This window comes from Oryx dammah, unplaced genomic scaffold (genome assembly GCF_014754425.2).
Source record: "Oryx dammah isolate SB20612 unplaced genomic scaffold, SCBI_Odam_1.1 HiC_scaffold_10, whole genome shotgun sequence".
Taxonomy (NCBI): Eukaryota; Metazoa; Chordata; class Mammalia; order Artiodactyla; family Bovidae; genus Oryx; species Oryx dammah.
Window position 1 is genome coordinate 60,380,823 of NW_024070194.1, and position 25,110 is coordinate 60,405,932.

The window sequence follows — 25,110 nt, forward strand, 5'->3', positions numbered from 1 at the left end:
GAGTTTCAGCTTTAGCATCATTCCTTCCAAAGAAATCCCAGGGCTGAACTCCTTCAGAATGGATTGGTTGGATCTCCTTGCAGTCCAAGGGACTCTCAAGAGTCTTCTCCAACACCACAGTTCAAAAGCATCAATTCTTTGGCGCTCAGCCTTCTTCACAGTCCAACTCTCACATCCATACATGACCACAGGAGAAACCACAGCCTTGACTAGATGGACCTTAATCAGCAAAATAACATCTCTGCTTTTGAATATGCTGTCTAGGTTGGTCATAACTTTTCTTCCAAGGAGTAAGCATCTTTTAATTTCATGGCTGCAATCACCATCTGCAGTGATTTTGGAGCCCAAAAAAATAAAGTCAATCACTGTTTCCCCATCTATTTCCCATGAAGTGATGAGACCGGATGCCATGATCTTCGTTTTCTGAATGTTGAGCTTTAAGCCAGCTTTTTCACTCTCCACTTTCACTTTCATCAAGAGGCTTTTTAGTTCCTCTTCACTTTCTGCCATTCCAAGGGTGGTGTCATCTGCATATCTGAGTTTATTGATATTTCTCCCGGCAATCTTGATTCCAGCTTGTGTTTCTTCCAGTCCAGCGTTTCTCATGATGTATTCTGCATATAAGTTAAATAAGCAGGGTGACCATATATGTCCAGTTCTAACTGTTGCTTCCTGACCTGCATACAGATTTCTCAAGAGGCAGGTCAGGTGGTCTGGAATTCCCATCTCTTTCAGAATTTTCCAGTTTATTGTGATCCACAGAGTCAAATAGAGTTTTGCCAAGAAAACACACTGGTCATAGCAAACACCCTCTTCCAAGAACACAAGAGAAGACTCTACACATGGACATCACCAGATGGTCAATACCGAAATCAGATTGATTATATTCTTTGCAGCCAAAGATGGAGAAGCTCTATACAGTCAACAAAAACAAGACCAGGAGCTGACTGTGGCTCAGATCATGAACTCCTTATTACCAAATTCAGACTTAAATTGAAGAAAGTAGGGAAATCCACTAGACCATTCAGGTATGACACAGTGGAAGTGAGAAATAGATTTAAGGGCCTAGATCTGAGAGATGGAGTGCCTGATGAACTACAGAATGAGGTTCGTGACATTGTGCAGGAGACAGGGATCAAGACCATCTCCATGGAAAAGAAAGGCAAAAAAGCAAAATGGCTGTCTGGGGAGGTCTTACAAATAGCTGTGAAAAGAAGAGAGGTGAAAAACAAAGGAGAAAAGGAAAGATATAAGCATCTGAATGCAGGGTTCCAAAGAATAGCAAGAAGAGATAAGAAAGCCTTCTTCAGCGATCAATGCAAAGAAATAGAGGAAAACAACTGAATGGGAAAGACTAGAGATCTCTTCAAGAAAATTAGAGATACCAAGGGAACATTTCATGCAAAGATGGGCTCAGTAAAGGAAAGAAATGGTATGGACTTCACAGAAGCAGAAGATATTAAGAAGAGGTGGCAGGAATACACAGAATAACTGTACAAAAAAGATCTTCACGACCCAGATAATCACAATGGTGTGATCACTCACCTAGAGCCAGACATCCTGGAATGTGAAGTCAAGTGGGCCTTAGAAAGCATCACTATGAACAAAGCTAGTGGAGGTGATGGAATTCCAGTTGAGCTCTTTCAAATCCTGAAAGATGAATCTGTGAAAGTGCTGCACTCAATATGTCTGCAAATTTGGAAAACTCAGCAGTGGCCACAGGACTGGAAAAGGTCAGTTTTCATTCCAATCCCAAAGAAAGGCAATGCCAAAGAATGCTCAAACTACTGAACAATTGCACTCATCTCACATGCTAGTAAAGTAATGCTCAAAATTCTTCAAGCCAGGGTTCAGCAATACGTAAACTGTGAACTTCCTGATGTTCAAGCTGGTTTTAGAAAAGGCAGAGGAACCAGAGATCAAATTGCCAACATCTGCTGGATCATGGAGAAAGCAAGAGTTCCAGAAAAACATCTAATGAAGGAGAGTACTTAACTAAGAAGAGATAAGACACACCTAAACTGGTATCAATCATAAGCCTAGATGAGAAACATCATGAAGTTCATCACACAGTGATTTATTTTTTAATTTCTTTACCTTATCGAAAAAGAAGGTACAGTAGGAAAAAAAACTGTCCAGTAAAATGAAGAGCATAATCTTATTAGATGTGGCAGCTGTTAAAACAATTATTCATTCTTCATGAAAGATTTTTTGTTACTCTAATAAAAACATAAAAGTAATGACATTCAATTTTAGAAAGTGAAGGCAAGGAAAAAACTACTCTCAAATCTTTAACATAGTTGCTATGATAACTTTGTCTAATATTTTATTCTCTATTTATATTTCTGACTCTTCCAACTAGAATGTGAGCACCAAGAAAACAAGAATCATAAGAAATTGACAGTCTTTTACCATATAGTCATTATTTATTCATAATAATACACAACCTGTTATTCTGGGTTTGGTGTCCAGGAAAATATATCCTGGATATATTTTCAAGTTACTAGATAAACTTCCTAAATAAAACTCGATAATCAAATCTAGGTGATTTTGTAAGAAATATGAGTATAATTTTCACATTCCCAATATTTTCACTTTTTCGCTATGATAAATATCTCTGTAACTCTAGCCTTTTCATATGTTGTACCATTTCCTTAGAAAAGTAATCACTTCTATTTATTCCTTTTCAGTCTCCTTAAGAAGCACTTCATAGTTAAGAGTTCATGTTTTAGAATTCTTTCCTTTCTTGATATTTCTACATTTTTCCTATAATGTGTCCAGATGAGAATTTTTTCTTCACTCTTTTTTCTTTGGTACTCCAAGGGCTGTTTCAATCTAAGACCTCAATTTTTTTTTTTTTTTAAAAGGAAGTTTATCTCCATTATTTCTTCACATTATTTCCCTCTTCTCCGTTCTTTCTCTGCCTTTCTTGGGCTCCTGTTATCTGGATTCTACTTCTATCCTCCTTGTTGTTGTTGTTCAGTCACTCAGTTGAATTCGAATCCTTGTGACCCCATGGGCTGCGTGCAGCACACCAGGCTTCCCTGTTCTTTTTTATTTTTTTATACAGATCCTTCCCATCTTTCTACAGATTTCCTTAATCTGACCTACCCATTATTTATTTTCTTCCTTGGCTATATGCATTGCTATTTATTCCATATATGGTGTTATTTCAATCATTATAATCTTCCATACCTAAAATTTCTCTTTTTATAATGTTTTCTTAGTTTAAAATTATTTCCCCTCACATGTTTTATATGTTTATTACACTGATTTGGTCTCTCTCCATAGTTCCTTTAAGGACTGATCTGGGTAGAAGGTCAGATTCTTTGGTCTCCTAAATCTTGACACACCTAGAAACAACTTTCAATATGAGCTTTCTAATTTGGAATAAAAATACTAGTTGCTTTAATACTTTTGGAGCATGATGCATGCTCCACAAGCATCGTGAAGAAAAATCTGAGAAGCGTAATTCAAAATATTTAGCTGTTATTACATGAATATACTATTCTGTCAGGAACAGGTAAATACATCAATCCACTCCAAGTAGCTATACTTTAAGCATCAGGTAATATGTTCCATTCTCTGGATATCTCGTTCCCTCAGATGAAAGTAATTTCCTCTGACCTTACTCTTTATTATACTATAGATCATTTAAGAAGTTATAACTATGATCTGGAAATTATTTATATACACAGTTCTTTTCCTTTTAGATTTTATGTTCCCTAAACAAAGGTCCATATAGTCAAAGTTACGGATTTTCCAGTATTCACATATGGATGTGAGTTGGACCATAAAGAAAGTAGAGCACCAGAGAACTGATGCCTTCAAATTGTGGTGCTGGAGAAGAGAGTCCCCCGGACCGTGAGGAGGTCAAACCAGTCAATTCTAAAGGAAATTAACCCTGAATATGCACCGGAAGGACTGATGCTGAAGTTTCAATACTTTGACACCTCATGTGAACAGTCAACTCACTGGAAACGACCCTGATGATGGGAAAGATTGAAGGCAAAAGCAGAAGGAGGAGGCAGAGCACGGGATAGTTAGATAGCATCATCAACTCAATGGACATGAATGTGAGCAAACTCTGGGAGATAGTGAAAGACAGAGAAGCCTGGCATGCTGCAGTTCATGGGGTCCCAAACAGTAGGACACAACTTAGCAACTGACAACAACAAAGGCAGGATCCACTTGCAGTATATACTTATTTCCCCAAAGCAACTAACCAGGATCTTAGATATAGAAACAATATATACTTGCCAAATGAAAAACAGCCAAGACACTCTTGAGAAGGAATGTTTAATACTGCAGATACTCACAGCCTGCAAGATTTTTATTATTAATATACACAACTGATATTTTTAGGAGAGAGAAAAGGATAGAGTAGATGCATACGTTATTTGGTTTAGAGTAGTAGATTCAGAATATATATGCTTACTCTCAACCATTCCAGAAGTTACACAGAGATACATTATAGAATTAGAGAATTGTTATAAATCATAGAATATGGTCTCTGATTCTTCTCTCAGTGAGAGAGAAGTGTCACAGATGTAGAAAATAGCCTTAAAAAAAAATCAGAGACTTGACAGGTAAATAATTTAAGAAATCTTAAAACCCAACATACCATGTCTTAACAAATTCAAACAAATACAATAAGAACATGATCGAGTTCTTCATCTCACCAACCATCCACATTTATGGAGAATCCCTTTCAGTTATCATTTCTGTAACTACAGGTCTCTAACACTGCTTTATATGGGAAGGCTCCCAAGCTACATTAGGATTAATTTAACACTATTATCTTGTACATACCTATGAATTTAAGTTCCTGCTCTGTTAGTATAAAACTGTCAACACTGTCTAAAGAAAGGGCACACTTTAATTTTGAATTTTTAATAAACCAATTCCTAAAAACTACCATGACAAACAAGTTGAAAAACTTAAGACATTATGAGAAGGAAAAATCAGTAGAGTTAAAGTCAAAACGGGGAGAGGTCAGTAATTATACTTTTATTTTTCACTAAAATAAAAAGGTAGCAGTCTAAATAAAGGTATATTATCAAATAGCAGCATCGTTTAATTTAAAATAAATTCTTATAAATTCATGTCCATTTACACCAATTCCTTCAGTGAGAACTTTTGAGATTCTTTTCCTCTTGTAGTTTCAATGAAATGCTTATACATTTAACTTTGTAAGTAAATAAGATGCATACTGCAAGTGACGTTTTAGCCCCAGTGGCTGAGTCACCATTCATATATTAATATCCTTCTGTGTTTATCACTTAAAAGTCTTGAACAGCCATCTTTCAGGTACTTATAGAGATCCACAAAGTAGCCTGGATACTTTGAGATAGAAAAAGTCTTACTGTTTTATCTGTAATATATTTCTTATATTACTTAGCAAGGCTATATAGTAATTAGTTAAACTCCTTCCTACTTAGGAACAAATATCAAAAGGAACAGCAGTATTTGTTGTATCTTGGGGTGTAACAATTTATTGTATAAAAATAACATACCAACTAATTCGGTAATAAGGAAAAATAAGTCTACCGTGATGAAAAAGAAATTAAATCTAGAATGATCTAGATCCACTATTCTCAGTCTCCACACTATTCACAGCAATAGCTTCTCCCATCAGCAATGCCTTGTTACACACAGTTAATCTCAGATGATTCACAGAGGGACTGTGGAACAGTTCTGTCTGGGAACTATTCATCCCTGTTCTTAGATCTCTACCTCAATCCTGCCTTGAAAGAAGGGGACATATGTGAAGAGAAAAAAAATTTAGTTTCCTACAAATCATTCTGAATAAACCTTAGTAGGAACCCATTCTTGAGGGAGAATATTCCCCCAAAATCAATTAGCATTCATATTATTCTCAATCCTATAACAGATATTTATGAACAACTGGTTGATATTACTTTGTCTCCTCCATCAAATGAGATTTGTTTAATAAGCATGGTTGTGACAAACTATAAGCACCGTAATTAAGGGAATTTAAAATCTTAGTAAATGGGGCACTGAAATCAGTTACCAATATTACTGTGGTGAAAACAGATCTAAGCTCTTTAGTTACTTTCATCTACTATTTCAAAATTATATTAAAAGTAAGACTTGAAGCTAAACAAATGAAGCAACTCTACTTTTGCAGCAAAGAACAAAGTTACTACTGTGATAGAAACAAGATGGCCTAATGCAAAAGCTTAATTTCTCAAGAGAATAAACACATTACAGACAATATATAAAACCTATTCAAGGACTATGTAGCAACTGACAACACTTTATTCATTCAACATTCATGGAGAGTCTACTAGATGGTAAGTTAAATACCAGTGAAACAAAGAGTAAAATCCACTGCCTATGCTACATGGCTTTACAGTCTAGTGAGGCAGAAAAACTATAAACAAACAAATAATCAAACTACCTAGAAAGCACTAGAGCAAAATCATGCTTTAAATAGGATGATGAAAATCATGCTGATGATGTGCTAGGTTTTAACTGGACTGTGAAACTAAACTGCAATCCTGTATACATACATAGTATTTGTTTCATCATTATTTTAAGTATACTTGCCAGATGAAATCTAGAGGTTAAACTTATAGTTCAGTAATATCACAAAATCTAAATTCTATCACTCTAGCTAGCTAGTTCCAAGGTACCACGAGACAAAATGTTATGAAATACCAGGCACTTAACTTCACAGACGCCTATTTAAAGTTTACCCCCCACCTAGCCCCACTGTTTTTTGAGCAAACTCCAGGAGACAGTGAAGGCCAGGAAGCCTGGCATGCTACCGTCCATGTGTTGCAGAGTCAGATACGACTTAGGGACTGAACAACAACACTGTTGTTCAAAGCAGTCAAATGACTATTTTGCCTTTCCAAACTGCCTTAAAAGTTTCCAAAATTTACAAAAAGACTTTTACATTCTGTCTTTCTCCTATCTATTCAATTCTCTTTTTCTGTTAGGACAATAATTTTAATATTATTTCAATTCAAGCTTCCTAAATTTCTCTCATCAAACAGAATTCATCCTACTTGAGGCTATTTTTGGCAAAGTGCTTTCCTAAAAGTAATTTTCTTTGTATTGATGATATTCTTACTTCAATTTCAAAAGTTTATGGGATATTTTACACACTTTCAAAAAACCCACCATCATTAAGTCCTACGATCCTCTATGAGAAACACCAAAACAAGAAATATGCTTAAAATTCAACATGACTATTAAACATACAATAAGTCCTTGGTTCTTATACTTTCATTAGTTTTTCAAAGCAAGTCTTAACTGAAATAACAAAAAAAGTTCTGTATAACAAGACATTTTGATATGTATCAATGCTAGAGAGTGAATAAAGAAAGTAATCCAGTTTAACGCTTCAGAATCTCAGCATTCTAACAGAAGTTTATGGGGTTTTTTTTTCCCCTCCTCCACAAATGTGAGACAAGTATAATTAAGATACAGATTACAGAAACAAAAACAATTGTCTGGAGCAGCAGTAGAAACAGAATGAAGAAAGCATTAGACTACCAGGTACACCAGAAGTGCAAGGTTTTTTGTTTTTAGTTAATGTCAATAGACGGGGGAAAAAATTGCAGGAGATAAACCTATGCTTAGTTTTAAATTCTATTTTCTTTAGAAAAAGACAGATGGAAGGTCATACCAGCAGATACAACCAAAGTCTAAATCACTGATTTTTGCAGAGAGCAGTCTATCAGGAAACTGACTAGGATATACTCATGCCACAAGAAGTGGGAGAGAAAGGTGAGCCTGGAGAGGCAGGTCAGTCCAGGAAAAACTTCTTATGCCTTGTTAAGGACTATGAATTTATCCCATCAACATCAGGATTTAAGTAACACAGTGACATGGTCAAATCTGCATCTTTAAAAAAAGATCTGAGATCAATAATCTAACTTTCTATCTTAAGAAATTAGAAAAAGAGCAAACGAAATTCAAAGTAAGCAGAAGGGGAAAAAAGGCAGAAATACAATAAAGAACAGGAAAACTATAAAGGAAATTAATGAAACCACAAGTTGGTTTAAAAAAACACAAAACTGCTAAACCTTTAGCTAGACTGACAAAGAAAAAAGCCTCATATTATTATAATCAGGAATAAAAGGGGACTTTACTACACATCTTATAAAAATTTTTTTAAGGATTATAAAGATAATATTATGAATAACTATATGCCAACAAATTTAAAAATCCAGATGAAATGGGCAAATTCTTAGAAACATCCAAAATACAAAAATTGACCCAAGATATAATTTTTCTAAAAAAAAAAAGCCCAATAAAAACATAAAAAGATGCTAACTCACGCTAATTTATAAGGGAAATGCAAATCAAAACCAAAATGAGGTACCATTTCACATCCACTTGGATGGCTAAAAAAAAAAAGGAAGTAGTAGTCTTGGTGAGGATGTGGTAAAATTGGAACCCTCATGTACTGTTAATGGAAATGTAAAATGGTATAGCTGCTGTGGGAAAGAGTTTGGCAATTCCTCAAAAAGTCACCATAATGAACCAGCAATTCTACCCTACATACACACACAAGACAAATAAAACCAATATGTTCACACAAAAACTTGTGTGAAAGTTGATAGCAGTATCAGTCATACTATTCAAGCAGTGGAAACAAGCAAATGTCCATCAACTGATGACTGGATAAAGCAAATACGGTATATATCCATATAATGTGTATCATCCAACCATTAAAAAACAAACAAACAAAAAAGAATCAAGTGTTGATATGCAAGGAGATCCAACCAGTCCATTCTGAAGGAGATCAACCCTGGGATATCTTTGGAAGGACTGATGCTAAAGCTGAAACTCCAGTACTTTGGCCACCTCATGCAAAGAGTTGACTCACTGGAAAAGACTGATGCTGGGAGGGATTCGGGGTAGGAGGAGAAGGGGATGACAGACGATAAGATGGCTGGATGGCATCACTGACTTGATGGACATGAATCTGAGTGAACTCCGGGAGTTGGTGATGGACAGGGAGGCCTGGCATGCTGCGATTCATGGCGTTGCAAAAAGTCGGACACGGCTGAGTGACTGAACTGAACTGAACTGATGATGTAGATAAACCTTATGTTTAAACACAAAAAATATTAAGTCAAGTAAAAGGAACCAAACACAAATTCCCTCTATGTGTAATGCCAAAAACAGGCAAATCTATAGAGACAGAATCCAAATTGAGGGACAGATTTCTCTGGTGGCTCAGTGGTAAAGAATCTGCCTGCCAAGGGGGCTTGATACCTGGGTTGGAAAGATCCCCTAGAGAAGGCAATGGCAATCCATGCCATATTCTTGCCTGGAGAATCCCATGGACAGAGGACCAAGCAGGCTACAGTCCATGGGGTTGCAAAGAGTTGGAGACACTTACAGAGACAGAAAATAGATTACTGATTGCCAGGATGCAGAGGCGGAAGACAATATACTGGGATTATGAGATTTATTCTGGGACTGATCACATTGTGAATATGGTTGACCCTCAAACAATATGAATTTGAACTGCATGGGTCCACTTACATGTGAATTTTTTTCAGTAGCAAATACTGCAGTACTACACGATCCTTGGCTGAATTCATGGATGTGAAAATAACTATAGGAAAGAAATCTGTATATGCAGGGCCAACTATAAATTATATGCAAAAATTTTACATGTGAGGAGTGTTAGGGCCCCTAACTCTTGAGATATTCAAGGGCCAACTGTATACCAAAAACCTTTGAACTATATACTTTTAAATGGTTAAAACTGTAACTTTCGTATTAAATAAACTTTATCTCACTAGGGAAAAAGTAAGATACTGAAGAAGTAGACCAAAAGTCATTTACTCTGATAAAGGATCAAAGTAGGAAAAAGAAATAAGGGAGTATAATTTTACACATACATGCAAAACAACTAAGCAAAGGAATTATAAACAAAATGCAGGGTAGTCGTTAACCGTGGGGAATGCAATGGTGAAGAGTATTCAACAGTGCTGGGTAACATTCTATTTCTTAAATTGGCAGTAAATTCCTGAGTGCTCAAGTTGAAAAAGGATCTATGAAAATAAGGTAAAATATCAACAGGTGTTATATCTGTAATAAATTCATGATGTCTGTACTTTTCTATAAATGTGAAATATTTTATAAATTTATTAAAAAGATAAAAGGAGAATGATATAATGGAATACAAAAAGCTTCAAAATAGAGTGACCAACAATATCTCTGCAATAAAATCAAGTAAGATAAAAACCTGACTCCAGGAATTGGCAATCAGAACAGGTCACCAGTAATTTAAGAGAGAAAAGTTAACAAAAAAGGTGCAAAGCCAAAATTATTCAACAAATACATGTACTAGCAAAGCCTAACCTCGGAAATGATTTAAGCAACACCTTCTTAAAGTACAGTAGAATAATTTTAAGTGAATATGGTATGCAGAATACTACACCCCCCAAAAAAGTACCCATGCCTTATGTCCACAACCTATGAATGTGTTAGCTTAAATCACAAGAGACTACACAAATGTATGTAACTTAAGGACCCAGAGAAGCAGAACTGTCTGGGTCAACCCCATATAATCAGAGTCCTCACAAAGTGTATCTGAGAACCAGAGAGACTGAAACATGAGACACTCCCCGCAAAACTGATGGCTATGAAGACAGAAGCCACAGGGTAAGGAGAACAGGCACTCCCCCAAAGCTGGAAAATATAAGGACACAGATCTTCCTATACAGATTTGAAAAAGGAACAAAGCCTGCCCACACCTTAATAGACCCAGTAAGGTTCATGTCAGACTTCTACAGCACTATAATAAATGTGTGTTGTTTTCAGTTTCTGATAATTTTTTAGAACAACCACAGAAAACAAATATAAGAATAATAAAATGGAATGTAAATTCTTTTTCTTTCCTCCTCTGGTGACAAGTCTCAAGCTTTTTATTCCTTGATGTTCAATATAATGAAGAAGAAAAAATTTTTAAGCTAACATTTGACACCTCATATCCATTAGGATGGTTACTATAAAAAAAAAAAGCAAGAAAACAAGTGTTGGCAAGGATATTAAGAAATTGGAACCCTTAACACTGTTGGTGGGAATGTAAAGTGGTGCAGCAACTATGGAAAACGGTATAATAGTTTCTCAAAAATTAAAAATATAACTATGTAAAAAATAAATAAGCTACAAAGATCTATTACACAGCACAAAAATTATAGCCAATAATGTATTGATAACTTTAATGGGATATAATCTATAAACATTCATTCTGGAACATTCTGTTATACACCTGAAACTAACAACCTGTTGTAAATTTAAACAAGTATCACAAATACTTAAATTTTTAAAAATTCAGATAAATGGATAAGAAGTGGTATGTTCATATGATGCAGTATTAATACTATTCAGCCTTAAAAAGGAAGGAAATTCTAACACATGCTATAACATGGATGAATCTTGATGATATGATCCTAAGTGAAATAAGTAGTCACAAAAAAGATAAATATTATATGATTCTATTCACATGCGGTATCTAGAGAAGTCAAATTCATACACAGTAAAATGGTGGTTGTCAGGGTCTAAAGAGGCAGGGAACGGGGAGCTACAGTTTTATCACTATAGTTTCAGTTTTTGTAACACTGAAAAATTCTGGAGATTGCTTGTACAACACTGTGAAAATATTTAACACTAACTGCTTTTTTAATTGAAAAAGGTTAAAATGGAAAATTTTTTATTATGTGTATTTTACTACACTTTAAAAAAAAGATAAGACTTGAAAAAAAAAGAAAACACAAACATATGGATATTTCCAACCAAGTCCAAACAACTCTCCTTCAATCCTCCATAGGCTAAGTATCAATTCACTAGGTGCCAAATCTACATTTATCTTTACAACTGAAAATATACGTCCAGAGTGATTCCACAAGAAAACAAAAGACATCAATTTGGAAGGGAAAAAAATAAAACCATCGCTATTTACAGATGGTATGCTGTTACATACTACATTAAGTCCACTACTATGAACTTTCAAGTTGTAAGCTTTCAAAAATGCAAATGTGCATTCACATTTGCATGCATGTAAGTTAGTTCACATGTCTGGCATGAATTACTGTGCTTTCCAAGGTAATGTACTCTAAGATTAAAAATATTTTATTTTTGTGTTTGCTTTTTTATTATTTGTGAGAAAAGTATTATAAACTATTACAGCACAGTACTATGTAGCAGACTGTGGTAGTTGGGTACCTAGGCTCACTTTGCTGGGACTTACAAACACACTTAAACTTATAAATGTACTCTTAAAATGGAACTCGTTTGGATGTAGGGAACTTACTGTATAGAAAGTTCTAGATACTGTATAGAAAGCTCTGTTAAAATGAATAAACAAATTCAATAATGCTGCAGGATATAAAATTAACATACAAAATCAGTCACATTTCTATACACTGATAACAAACTAAACAATAAAACAACCCCACTAACAACTGCATTATAAAGAATAAAATACCCAGGAACAAATTAAATCAAGGAGGTGAAAGATCTCTACACTGAGAAATAAAAGGCATTAATGAAAGAAATTGAAGGCACAAATAATGGAAAGATATTCCATATTTATGAACTGGAAGAATTAATGTTAAAATGTCCATACTACCCAAAGCAAGCTACAGACTCCGTGTAATCCATATCAAGATTCCAATGGTATTTTTCACAGCAATAGAAAAAAAAAATTTTAATTTGTATGGAACCACAAAAGGCCCCAAACAGCAAAAGCAATTACGAGAAAGAACAAACCTGGAGGCATCATGTACCCTAATTTCAACTATATTACAAAACTATAGTAATCAAAGCAGTATGGTATTGGCATAAAAACAGATATACAGATCAGTGCAACAGAATAGGGGCCCCAGAAATAAACCCTAGCATATATGGTCAAGTTGTGACAAAAGAACCAAGAACATAAAACAGGGAAAGGATAGTCTCTGCAACCAATGGTGCTGGGAAAACTGGACATCCATATGCAAAAAGATGAACCTGGATCTTACAGTCTACACAAAACCCAACTCAAAATGGATTAAAGACTTGAAACTATAAAAGTCCTAGAAGAAAACACAGGTGATAAGCTCCTTGATACTGGTCTTGGCTATGATTTTTTTGGATTTGATAACCAATAACAAGGATCAGCACTCCTAACCACCAGTTGTTTCAGTTGTTCAAAGGTCACCTATATCTGATAGAGGGTTAATATCCAAAATACATAAACAACTCCTACAATTCAAAAGAGAAAAAATATCCGATTAAAAAATGGGCAGAGGATCTGAAAACATGTTTTTTCCAAGGACAAACAGATGGCCAACAGACACATGAAAAGATGCTCAACACCGCTAATCAACAGGGAAATGCAAATCAAAACCACAATGAGATATCACCTCACATCTGTTAGAATGGCCATTATCAAAAATGTAAGAATTAAGTATTAGTGAAAATGTGGAGAAATGGGAACCTGTGTTGTAAGAATATAAACTGGTGAAGCTACTATGGAAAACTGTTTGGAGGTTCTTTTTAAAAAAACAAAGGCCTAACATATGGATCCATTTCTGGGCATTTATTCAAAGAAGACAAAAACACTTAATCCAGAAAGGTATGTGTACCCCACCATGTTCACTACTTACAAAACCCAAGACATGGAAACAACCTAAATGTGCATCAGTAGATGGGGTGGAATGGGTAATGGCGGTCAAAAGGTACAAACTTCCAGTTATAAAATAACTCAAGATTTTAAAGAAAATCCATGTTCATTGTATTACTCCATGACATTAACTTCATTCACCATGCAGAGAAACATGACAATTGCCCCATTAAATTAATTTAACCAGTATTTTGTCAGTTACTAAAGGCAAAGGATTTCTGTGGCACTGACAGTATTTACCTTTTTTTTTTTAACCCCATCTAGTCAAAGCTATGATTTTTCCAGTAGTCATGTATGGATGTGAGAGCTGGACTATAAAGAAGGCTGAGCACCAAAGAAGTGATGCTTTTGAACTGTGGTATTGGAGAAGACTCTTGAGAGTCCCCTGGACTGCAAGGAGATCCAACCAGTCCATCCTAAAGGAAATCAGTCCTGAATATTCATTGCAAGGACTGATGCTAAAGCTGAAACTCAAATACTATGGCCACCTGACGTGAAGAACTGACTCATTAGAAAAGACCCTGATACTGGTAAAGATTGAAGGCAGGGGGAGAAGGCGACAACAGAGAACTGAGGTGGTTGGGTGTTATCACTGGCTTGATGGACATGAGTTTGAGTAAACTCCGGGAGTTGGTTATGGACAGGAGGTCTGGTGTGCTGCAGTCCATGGGGTTGCAAAGAGTTGGACATGACTGAGCGAATGAACTAAACTGATACTCTTCAAATTTTCAGAATACTTCTAGAATAAATTAATATTATTAATTATAATAATAATTACTAATATTCCAGAATTTAAAAAACAAGTTAAATTTACCTATGCAAACTGAAAATGATGTTTTTATACTTTCCTATCAAAGAATGGTAACATATTCACTTTACTCTAAAGAAGGTTGCTAATCCCCTTTCCTCCGGATACAAATGTTCAAGAGTTCCTTTTTATCTGGAGTATTTATTCTAAGAGCTCACAGTTCCAAGTTACACAGGAAAGCAGGAGTTATCTTTTAAATGCACCCATTAATATAATGCTCATTATGGGTTCACCATCCCAACTACTTCCACCCTCAAATCAAAGAGTGTCTTTCCTTATTCACCATGGAAGTCTCTTGCTGGCTATACATTTGTAAACATGTTACAGTTTAATCCAAATACAATGCAAATCAATGGCAAATTAAACTATATTAGCAAAACATTCAAGACTTCATGAAGTTAATGAAAATGTGCTGGGAAAACTGCCTGGAATCATACAAAGAGTACTGAACAAGTAAGTTTGTCAGTTAATGACTAAAAATGAAAATCAACAAAAGGTGACAGTAGATTCAAGAGGTTTATTTTTTTGAACATCAAAAAATTAAGGTTCTTGGAACTGAAGAAACTCAAACATTTTTGCAAAATTTTATCTTAAAAGTAAAAAAAACTAACGGTAGCATTTGCCTTAATATTATGATTTCAGAACCTAATCCTATAAAAGATTCAAGTCTCCTATAAAAATACTGGTCCCAAATTGGGCATAATCTAAAAGACTTTTTTTTTTTTTAAGTCGCTTAGTCGTGTCCGACTCTTTGTGACCCCATGGACTATACTACTACTACTACTACTACTACTACTACTACTACTAAGTCACTTCAGTCGTGTCCAGGGTATCTTCCCAACCCAGGTCTCCAGGGGATCTCCAAGGGATCATTCCCAATCCAGGTCTCCCATATTGCAGGCAGATTCTTTACCAGTTGAGCCATGAGGGAAGCCAAGAATACTGGAGAGGGCAGCCTATCCCTTCTCCAGGGATATTCCTAACCCAGGAATTGAACCAGGGTCTCCTGTACTGCAGGTGGATTCTTAACCAGGTGAGCTACCAAGGAAGCCCACTTATCCTTTGTTTAATCACTCAATGAAACAGAGAAGTAAAATAACAAAAGTATTATGTTTTTAATCCTAAAATGAAATTCACATTCATGGTTGCAAAACATCAGTTAATTCCTGAAGAAGAAACCAATAATCAACTGCACTGGTAAGAGAAGTTCAAAAGAACCAGGAAAAAAAAAAAATTCGTAAGACTAGAAAAAAGACTTTAATAAAGGAAGAACAACACTATCACCATTTTGCCTTTCAAAGAGACAGTAAAAGCCAAACTGATGAACGAAGTTGACCTATTATCTTCCTAGGCAATCTATAAAAAGTTTCACTATGCTGCTTAACAATTGATTCAGAGGTAGGTTTCATTTCATCAATAGAACATGCAAGCTTTCAACTGGGATTCTCGACAAAAGGCAACCTTTGTAATAAATGAACCACCAGAGAAGATTCTAATAAAACTTACCATTGTGTATTGCATTCAGCAACTCTGAGAAAGCTTTTAAGTAAGGAAAAAAGGACTTCAGGTTAAGATCATTCTCAAACACACAAAAGAAATACATAGGTATAGACTGAATTAGTATAATAAAATCTCAATAAGTCTATCATGTATCATTACTTAAATCATGACAAGGTTGGCTCAGTTTTCACAGAGTATGACTTTCTAGATATTGCATTTCATTTGCCAATATATTATCTACTAAATTTGTATGCCAGATATACTGTCATAATGATGATAAATTTCATTAGTAAAAATATATGTAAAGCTACTTTTAAAAAGACATTTAGTAGTCTAATGTCTTTCTTGCTCAAAGTCAGTAACAGTAAGATACAATTCTATACAGGTAAATCCACCTTTGGTCACACTTAACAATATTTATTAAAAAAAAAAAAAAAACAAAACTCATTTTAATGTCTAGCCTGATCAAACATTCTCATTTCCTAGACTTTAGAACAACAGTCTCAACATATGAAGTGGTCTAAGCAAAAAACGCTATCTAATGCCAATATACATATATGAACATTAAGATTAGTGAAAACCAAAATATTGAAAATATTACTTCACTGGGGAACAGAAGTCACAATTTCACAACAGAAGCACCATATTAAAAGGCCAGCAATCAACAAAATTTGGTCACAATTTCACTGTAATATGGATTCTGAACACAGGACAGACAAAACAGCAAGTTAATCTATCACTGTAGGAGAAACCTACATAATTAAGAATCAACTGCATTTTAGAAAATTAAAACTTAAGGGTTCAGAGGTGGTGTAATACACTAGAAAAAGCACTAGAGTAGAAGTCAAAAAGCCTGGGTTACCAACCCAGTTCGACAACTTACTAGTTGTTGGACAAGCTCCATCATGCCGATACTGCATGGAAATTTCTGTTGGGAGGGAGGAGAAAGGAAATCAGCAAAGAAGTTGCCAGTGACTTAAGGGTAGAAAAGAAAGGGGCCAGAAAAACAGGAAAACATTCATCCAAAGTCTAGCTGAAAAGGGCAAATAGAACTGTGTAAACAGAAATTATAAGCCAGTAACTGGGACGTCAGGGGTACAAGGACCAAACAGAATGTAATTCTCACAATCTTAACAGGACAGTGTAGAAATGTATGCATGCATATGTGGGCAAAGAATGAGGAAAAGACATAACGGCTTACAAATGAATCTGTGTAACAAATGTTTTAAGAATAAATAGATACACTACTATGAGGAAATACAGTTAGGTAATTGTAAATTTTATATAATTCATTAGATGAGAACACTGTATCAAAAATACCTGAATGCTGTATTCAATTAGAAACTGTAATTTAAGTATGAAAATTTGGTTTATATCTGAGCAGAAATCCATTATGACTTACTATTATGTAAGTTTTATATAACTTACAGTTATGTAAAACTCATTAAACTACACTCAGCTTATTCTCTTGTATCTTTCATTTTTGATGATTATAATGAACAAGCAATTACTTTTATTCCTTTATTCCTCCCTTATGAAGAGAACTAGCAGAGGGTGACATGAGGGAATAAAACACTGCTAAAAGGAAAATCTGCTCAGAAATCGGGAGTAAATTTCTGTATGATATTCCAAATGAAAAAATAATTGATAAAGCCAGGACTAAGGGAAAGCTGTGACTCAAAAGACCTGGCCTACTAATCTGGAAACAACTGTTATTCATGTATGGTCACCACCACTGGCCAGTTATTTTTAAAGAAGGGATATCTGGGAATTCTCTGGATATTATGTTAACCAAAAACAAGTACCAGAGAGCCTTGCAGGCATCACGCATCTACCTCAAAAGTCAAGTCTAATCATGACCCCACTCTGAATATTTTGAAATTAAAAAGTAAGACAAAGCAATCACTATAATGTTAAAGAAACTGATATGAGATACAGTTTAAAGATCAAACATTTGGGTCAGTTGAGTTTAAGTCCTTTCCAAATAACCCAGGAAGATGAGCCATTGTGGGAGAATTTGCCGCCTTAATGCTCCATTAACAAATGCAATACAAGCGAGATTTCAAAAGGCCACTGAAGAGACAGACATGCTATGTTCTAGAGAAATGGTATCTGCTTGGAATGGTGCTAAAAATAATCAAAGGACCTTGTGCAGAAAGATTTTGTCAATGGGAAATAAACTGGAATATGGCTATTCTGGCTTTTGGTATAATATTTTTATAGAAAGATAGCCATAACATAGGGCCAGAAATTTTCATGTCATCAAAGACACACAAAAAATCAGGATTTTCTAAGAAAACAGATTCCAAGGTATTCACTGGTCTTAGCCGTATCCAATATCTTCTTCATTTATAATCCAATATAATCAATGTATACAAAATCATTAACCTAAGTCATTAAGATAGATGTGAATTATGTTCACTAACTGTATCTACTCCCTGGTTTACAGTACTGCATTACTAACTCTACTCTTATGAGTCTATTATAGTAATACTTTATATATTTATGATTCCCTTATTTGCTTACAGAACCAGTCTACTCTTAATTAAAATATTTTATCAGAAAAAGACTTCAAAGTTTCACTTTACCAATATAAGTAGATATGACATAAATAGGATCCCTTTCAAAGTTACATGGGGCTCAAGTCAAGCTTTCATAAACTTTATATTTCAGTAGAAACCAAAAGAAACTTCTAGAGGTGATTTACTCATGTTAATAACTTATCTTTGTGATCTCTTTTAAGAGCTTAAGAATAAGTACACAGCATCACAACAGAATGACTGCCTTTCCAGAATCTCTTTTTACAGTATTCATTACCAGTAAAGAATTCCATCACTGAAAGATTTCAGGTATCTTAACTGAGAAAGGTATGACAGCACTCTATTAAAGAACGAGCAACTAAGATTGAAAAAAACAAACAGGAAAGAATATACTCTGAAAGGGCAGAGAATGCCCAAAGAAAAGAAATTAATGCTAAACTACTGACTCTTTATCAGTTAATGAATACCAAATTTTTCTCAGAAAAAATAACATGTTGATTTCTGTGAAGAAAAAAATGCTAACTTTCATTTTAGTAAATCCTAAATTCTCCTAATGTGATTGAGATAAACAGGAAAACAGTAAAGGGCAAATATAACATGTCAATTCATCCAAAACTTTCAATGTTTTCAACATCCTAACTTTCAACATTTCAAAAGACCAGGTGCCTGTTAATACCTCAAAAGAATATATGTAGGAAAGAATTCAATCAAAAGTTTAATATAATCTATAAGCCAAAACTTACAACCTTGAGTAAATTTTGTGCAAGTCACTATAAAACAGTAGGTCATTTATCGGGATGTACTGTGATTTATTTTAATAAAAATCTTACAATACAAATCCTCCGTCACTCCAGTTTAGAGGTGTTTTTTGGGTTTCTATTCTGACTGGATCTAGGCCTCCTAGAATACGTATCTTGACACATATGCTCTACTGTAATTTGAACACGTCAAGAGAGAACTTTGACTACTCTTAAAATGCTATTTCTAACAATTTTAAGAGAATCACATCATAAGGACTTGATTGTACATCTGCTTTATATCTTAGTGGTGGTAAAGAGGAAAAACAACTACCACAACAATGGCAGCTATCCTATCTATTTCACAAGGTTGTTCTAAGGATCAACTGAGATGGTCATTAAAGAGTTCTTTAGAAACTCTTAGGTGCTCCAAGATATACAAGATATCATTACTAGAAGTTCAGACTTACTCTCCATAAACCCATTCTGCCCTGTTTAATCAACGTTACTTCTATCCCACAAACACAAGCTTCTTGTTTTTATAAAGTTTACCCTTCAAATATACTTTAACTTTCTTTTCTGATAATAATGCTAGCCTTCTTTATCTGCTAACTCCAAAGAACAATACAAATTTCATTTTGTCCATGGTCTTTTCCAGCTAATTATATATCCTAAAACTAGCCTGTAATACTACATGGAAAGCTTTTAAAAAAATAATTTCACTTGCAACCTGGTAAAAACTCTTGAAAGACAAGTACAAAACTACACAGGATACTACTAAACACATGGTACATTCTCAGTGATCACTGATCACTAACAGTATTCACTCTGTCTTCTTTTTCATGTCTAGCACTTAATATGTTCAAAGCACTAGCTAGCAGTGGAGACAGTAGTGAACATGGCAAACACAGGCCCTAACCTGCTGGAGCTAGGGTTCCAGTGCATGGTACAGCTCACCTTATAGCTAACAGCTGTATACACGGCTGCCTGCACTGTTGCTTGCACATGGATCTTTTAAAGAGAGCATCATGAAAAACTCTTGGTAACACACTACACAGTACATATTTCTTCTATGACTTATTTATACAGGATAAAGTTTTCAGCTTGTACAATTACTAAGTGACTTCTCAATCTAAAGTTAGTGCGAAAGTAAAATTAACATTTTCATACTAGTAGGAGGTAGTACTACTGCAAGTTAAAATTAATGGCTCAAATTTTCTGGTTGATCCCATTGCTTAAAGTATGACCAACAGCGTACTACCATGGTTTTAGACCCTCATCAACAAACACCCCTTAAATTTTATAACTGTTACTGGAGTCAAGGAAAATGCATAGTTCCACCACTGAGAGCTGTAAGAATTCTGTTTATATTTCTTCTTCTATATAATGAGTAATAATACTCTATGCAAGCCAGTGTGCAGCACAAGCTAAGTTTCAACAGCAGTTAGCAATCTTAACTTATGGTAAGAAGACTTAATTTCTAAATATTCATGGCATTCAGCTAGCACTTCTTAGGTAAGAATAGACTTTTTAGAACTAAGCTTATCAATGAGAGAAAGCTCTGATCTAATCATAAAACTTTTATTAAAATGTATAAGATTAAATAATATATTACCTCAAATAGTTTTAAACAATCTTACTCCATAATAATAGCTTTAACAAGATCTATACAATCTTCAAAGTGATTTTAAAATACAGATTTAAGGGGGAAAAAAATCCTGACAAGCCTAAACTTCGTGAAATATTTATGGGAATTTCTGCCTAAATTTCTGTTTTACCTACTGGTGAGGTAAAAGGGATACAATTCATATTTTTCTGCCACAAACACTGCTCTCTCAATGTAATCACTATGTAAAGAATATGATTTCCACACCTAAAATCTCCCCTAAATCAGTAACATATAGCAAAATCTTTTCAAGAGTGTAAACTGGTATTTTAAGTCCATTAATTTGAGGATTTGTATTTCAACTGGCATCCAAATACAATTTCTGAAATTTAGTTAACTCTCAGACTGTGCCCCTATGGATAGGACACTGGTGAGGATCTCTTCCTAAGAGCAAATTTACACCTAATTTTCTCAGTCTGTTACTCACCTGATTCCTGTGCCTCTTTGCTAAAGATAAACATGAACTACATTTTTTTTCCCCAAGGAAATCTGTGTAAATTTATTTTTTGTGACCAGGGGCTATGACTATCTGCTAAGCTCTTCTGGTCTCAAAGCAAATATACTCTATAAATAAAACATATATTCAAGGGTGCAAAATATTAAAATCTTTTCAATGAACTTATTTCTTGATGCAATTTATTATTTTCCCCTTCTATAACAGTGGTTCTCAACCAAGGGCTATTTTGCCCCTTTCAGAACCCAAATGTTTTTGGATTGTCACTATGGGTCGTGGTAGGGTTTGGGAATCCTGATAAACATCCTTCAAGGCACAGGACAGTGACGCACAGCAGAGAATTAGCCCAACCAGAATATCAATAGTGCCAAGACTAAGGAATCTTGCTCTAAACTGTCTTTAACAGTACGAAATCCTTCCATAGTTTTTATTCATTTCTCCAAAAAACCTGACTAACAGGTCCACCACAGGCAAAGAAGCTAGCTATCAGAAATAAAAAGAGAAAGAAATCCCTAACCGTGTGATCTTGAACAACTTATTTTACCTAAGTCTCAGTTTTATCAGCTGTAAAACAGAGGCATTCATAGCCCCTATGTCATAAAACTGTTCTAAAGATTAAACAAGATAAAAAAGAATGTAACAGATGGCAGTTAATAAGTTACTACTTTTCATATCTGACCTTTACACATGCTCTTTTCTCCCTTATAATGGTCTTTCTTACATTTACTTACTGAATTGTCTGTAAAACTACAGAAACAATAAAAAATTCTATATTTGTAAAATAAACATGAATACTATTCACTTAAATTCTATTTATTATTTTATATATACCATTTTCCACCTATCTTCTCCATCTAACAGAACAGGTAAAATCCATAGTTTATTTTAGCCAAAATTTCATCATTTCTATAATCAGAAATCTAAAGTTGAAATATGGGTAAAATTTACAATCAATACATCTAAAGTCATTTATCTCAAATTGAAGATGTAATATAAAAGATAAATGTCAACATTTAGCTAAATTTCTGTCTTAAAAATATACACCTTGAAATTTTTTTAACTGAAAATAATATTTACATCACAAAGTTAAAAGAGCATACCAATGTGGTAAATAACAGCATTTATAAATCCATTCATAGTATAGTAAAAATGATGGCAAAAACTGGTAAACACAATTGAAAACAAAAATGATACATAACATTTGAGATATTTCCTGAGATGGGATTTTTTAAAATATAAATTTATTTATTTAAATTGGAGGTTAATTACTTTACAATATTGTATTGGTTCTGCCATACATCAACATGAATCCGCCACAGGTATAAACGTGTTCCCCATCCTGAACCTCCCTCCTACCTCCCTCCCCGTACCATCCCCCTGGGTCGTCCCAGTGTACCAGCCCCAAGCATCCAGTACCATGGATCAAACCTGGACTGAAATGAGATTTTTAAAGTCCATAAATTTAAATCACCTATCACTGACTGAAAAATATTCCAGATAGTGTTAATTCAACTAGAATTTGTGTTAGGAATTACTGAGAAAATAAAGATTAACTGAGGTTTAGGGAAAGGAAGCCCCAAAACAAATACCAATCAAAAATAGTGCTAACTCTCACACTGTAAATGTGAATTCTGAGTTGATTTCTAAAATACTATTCGAGTGAAGCAAAAACAAAAAATGGGAAATCAGTTCTAGGTGTTTCCTAAGAAATGAGTGACCAATGAACTGAACTATTGAGTCTACATTTAGTTATGTAAAATTGGAGTAGTGCCAAATGTCTTTTCCAAAGACCGAACTGTCTAAGATAACATTTTTCATTAAGATAATTAAATGTCACTTAGCAACTCACAGTATTTTCATAATGATAGTTTAAAACCATTTGCTTGTGAAGGTGAGAGCAGGATAGTGGTGGTGGGAGGGAGAGGTGGCGGGGGAAACAAAGGGCCAGGCCTACCTGAACCAAGTGGAGAGGAGCCCACACTGAGGCTCTGCACACTCCCATTCCTGAGTGGCGTGGGGGATTTCTGAAGACTAGAGCTGGTTACACTTCCTGCAGCTGATGCTACAGATGACGTTGGTGAAGCAGAAGAAACTGAGAGATGAGAAACATTCTCTTGATTTTTGTTTCCTTTGGGTCTACCAGGCCCATGCTTACTTTGCTTATTTCCTTTTCTTTTCTTTTCCTTTACAGCTTCTTCTTCTATGCCAGAAGTTTGAGCCCGCTTATATCCTGCTGTAGGGAGGCTGGAATTACCCAAATCTCCAGGTGAATTTTCAAAGCTTTTTGGCTGCGAAATAACAGCTGAGGCTGAAGGGAGACCAATTATGGAACTAAAACTATTTACCCCCCCTTCCTGGCTTCCAGACTCTCCTTTATGTACATCTTTGGTTGATGATGACTGCTGGGAGTGAGTATAACTGTCATTACGCAGATCTGAGTCTGTAAAGCTCAAGAAATCCTGGGGAGACTGTACTGAACTTCCCGAAGATGATTTTACACTGCCTGGAGTTCCTGAAAAACTACCTGTAGTGGGGGAAAAAAAAAAAATGGGGTAGGAAAAGAAAAAATTGGATGCAAAAGTTCCCATGAGCAGTAGAAATGATACAATTAGCAAAAAGAAAGGATGAAAAAAACTAACTATAAAACCAAGGACATCAGTATGTAACTCAGGTAGATTTTTTTTTAAAGATTACTGAAATCAAGTTTATCTATAAAATTATACTTGTCATTTTATAGTTATTAAGTTGATTAACTCTTGAATTACAAGCTATTACCTGTACAATTGCCAAGATACAAGATGTGGTTTTGAACCTATCTTTCACTTTTACCATGGCAGCATTCCTCAGCTCTCCCCACATGCCTTATATATGCTGAGGAAGGACTGAAGAACAGCTAAGTCTCAAGAAGACTTTCAAAAGACTGTGATCGAACTCTGAATGGCATGGGGAATTTACTCTTTTGCAATTATTAAGATACCATGATAAATGTTCCCAACATATAGTAAGAACCAAAAGATGTTGCCTAAGTCGTTAAGTTCTGAGTTTTAACTTCAAGATAATGTTGGTGAATATTATCACTCAGTTACATCTAACTCACCATGAATTTGATAAAATAACAATGATCACATGGAATAATCTACATAACTTACATTTCTCCCAGTCTACCTCTCATGGAGCTGCATAAAGAAAAGACACCGGCCAACTTACATTTTGCTACTGCTTTTATGAAAGTAAAATCATAAGAGACGCACCTCTCATAAAACTTCCAAAACTGCTTATTTCCCCCACTCTTTAGTTAAAGAATACCAGTAGCCCATCATGTCATTATGAGATATAAGAAGCTCAAAGTTCTTATTTACCAGGGGAAAACTAATGGCTGTGATGAAATAAGTTCAGTCCACCATTTCACTTTATCTAACCCTCTCCTCACACTTACCAAATGAAGTAACACATGTTTAGACTCAGTTTTGACCACATAACTATTGTGTTTCATAAAACTAAACTATATCAGGTTTTAACTGTTATATTTAGAAACAAAAGCTCAAAATGAAGTGTTCTGTTGGCAGTGGAAATTCCAAGCTAAATACAAATTTTATTGCAGAGAACATTCATAGGTAATCATACATAAATTCACCTAAATATTCAGAAAGATATTTTTTCCTTACACACAGAAATAATTTATTTTAAACTAAAGTCTCATGGTTTTGGTTTTTAAATTTTAAGTTTTGCTGAAATGGCTCAT

General features: G+C 34.8%; 1 protein-coding gene across 4 annotated transcripts in view; it reads right to left on the reverse strand.

Moving 5' to 3' along the window:
• Positions 1-25,110, reverse strand: part of MLLT10 (MLLT10 histone lysine methyltransferase DOT1L cofactor) — a 215,874-nt gene that overhangs the window by 42,224 nt on the left and 148,540 nt on the right. For 3 of the 4 annotated variants that reach the window (XR_005722521.1, XM_040248589.1, XM_040248588.1), the window contains exons 11-13: positions 23,323-23,892; positions 16,855-16,899; positions 15,978-16,010 (exon numbers count right to left, since the gene is read on the reverse strand). Coding sequence is in view for 3 of the 4 variants with exons in the window: in XM_040248589.1 (XP_040104523.1) it covers positions 15,978-16,010; positions 16,855-16,899; positions 23,323-23,892 (648 nt within the window). In the remaining variant the exon portion in view is untranslated. The remainder of the gene's footprint in view (positions 1-15,977; positions 16,011-16,854; positions 16,900-23,322; positions 23,893-25,110) is intronic. The other variant, XM_040248590.1, reaches the window with a different exon arrangement.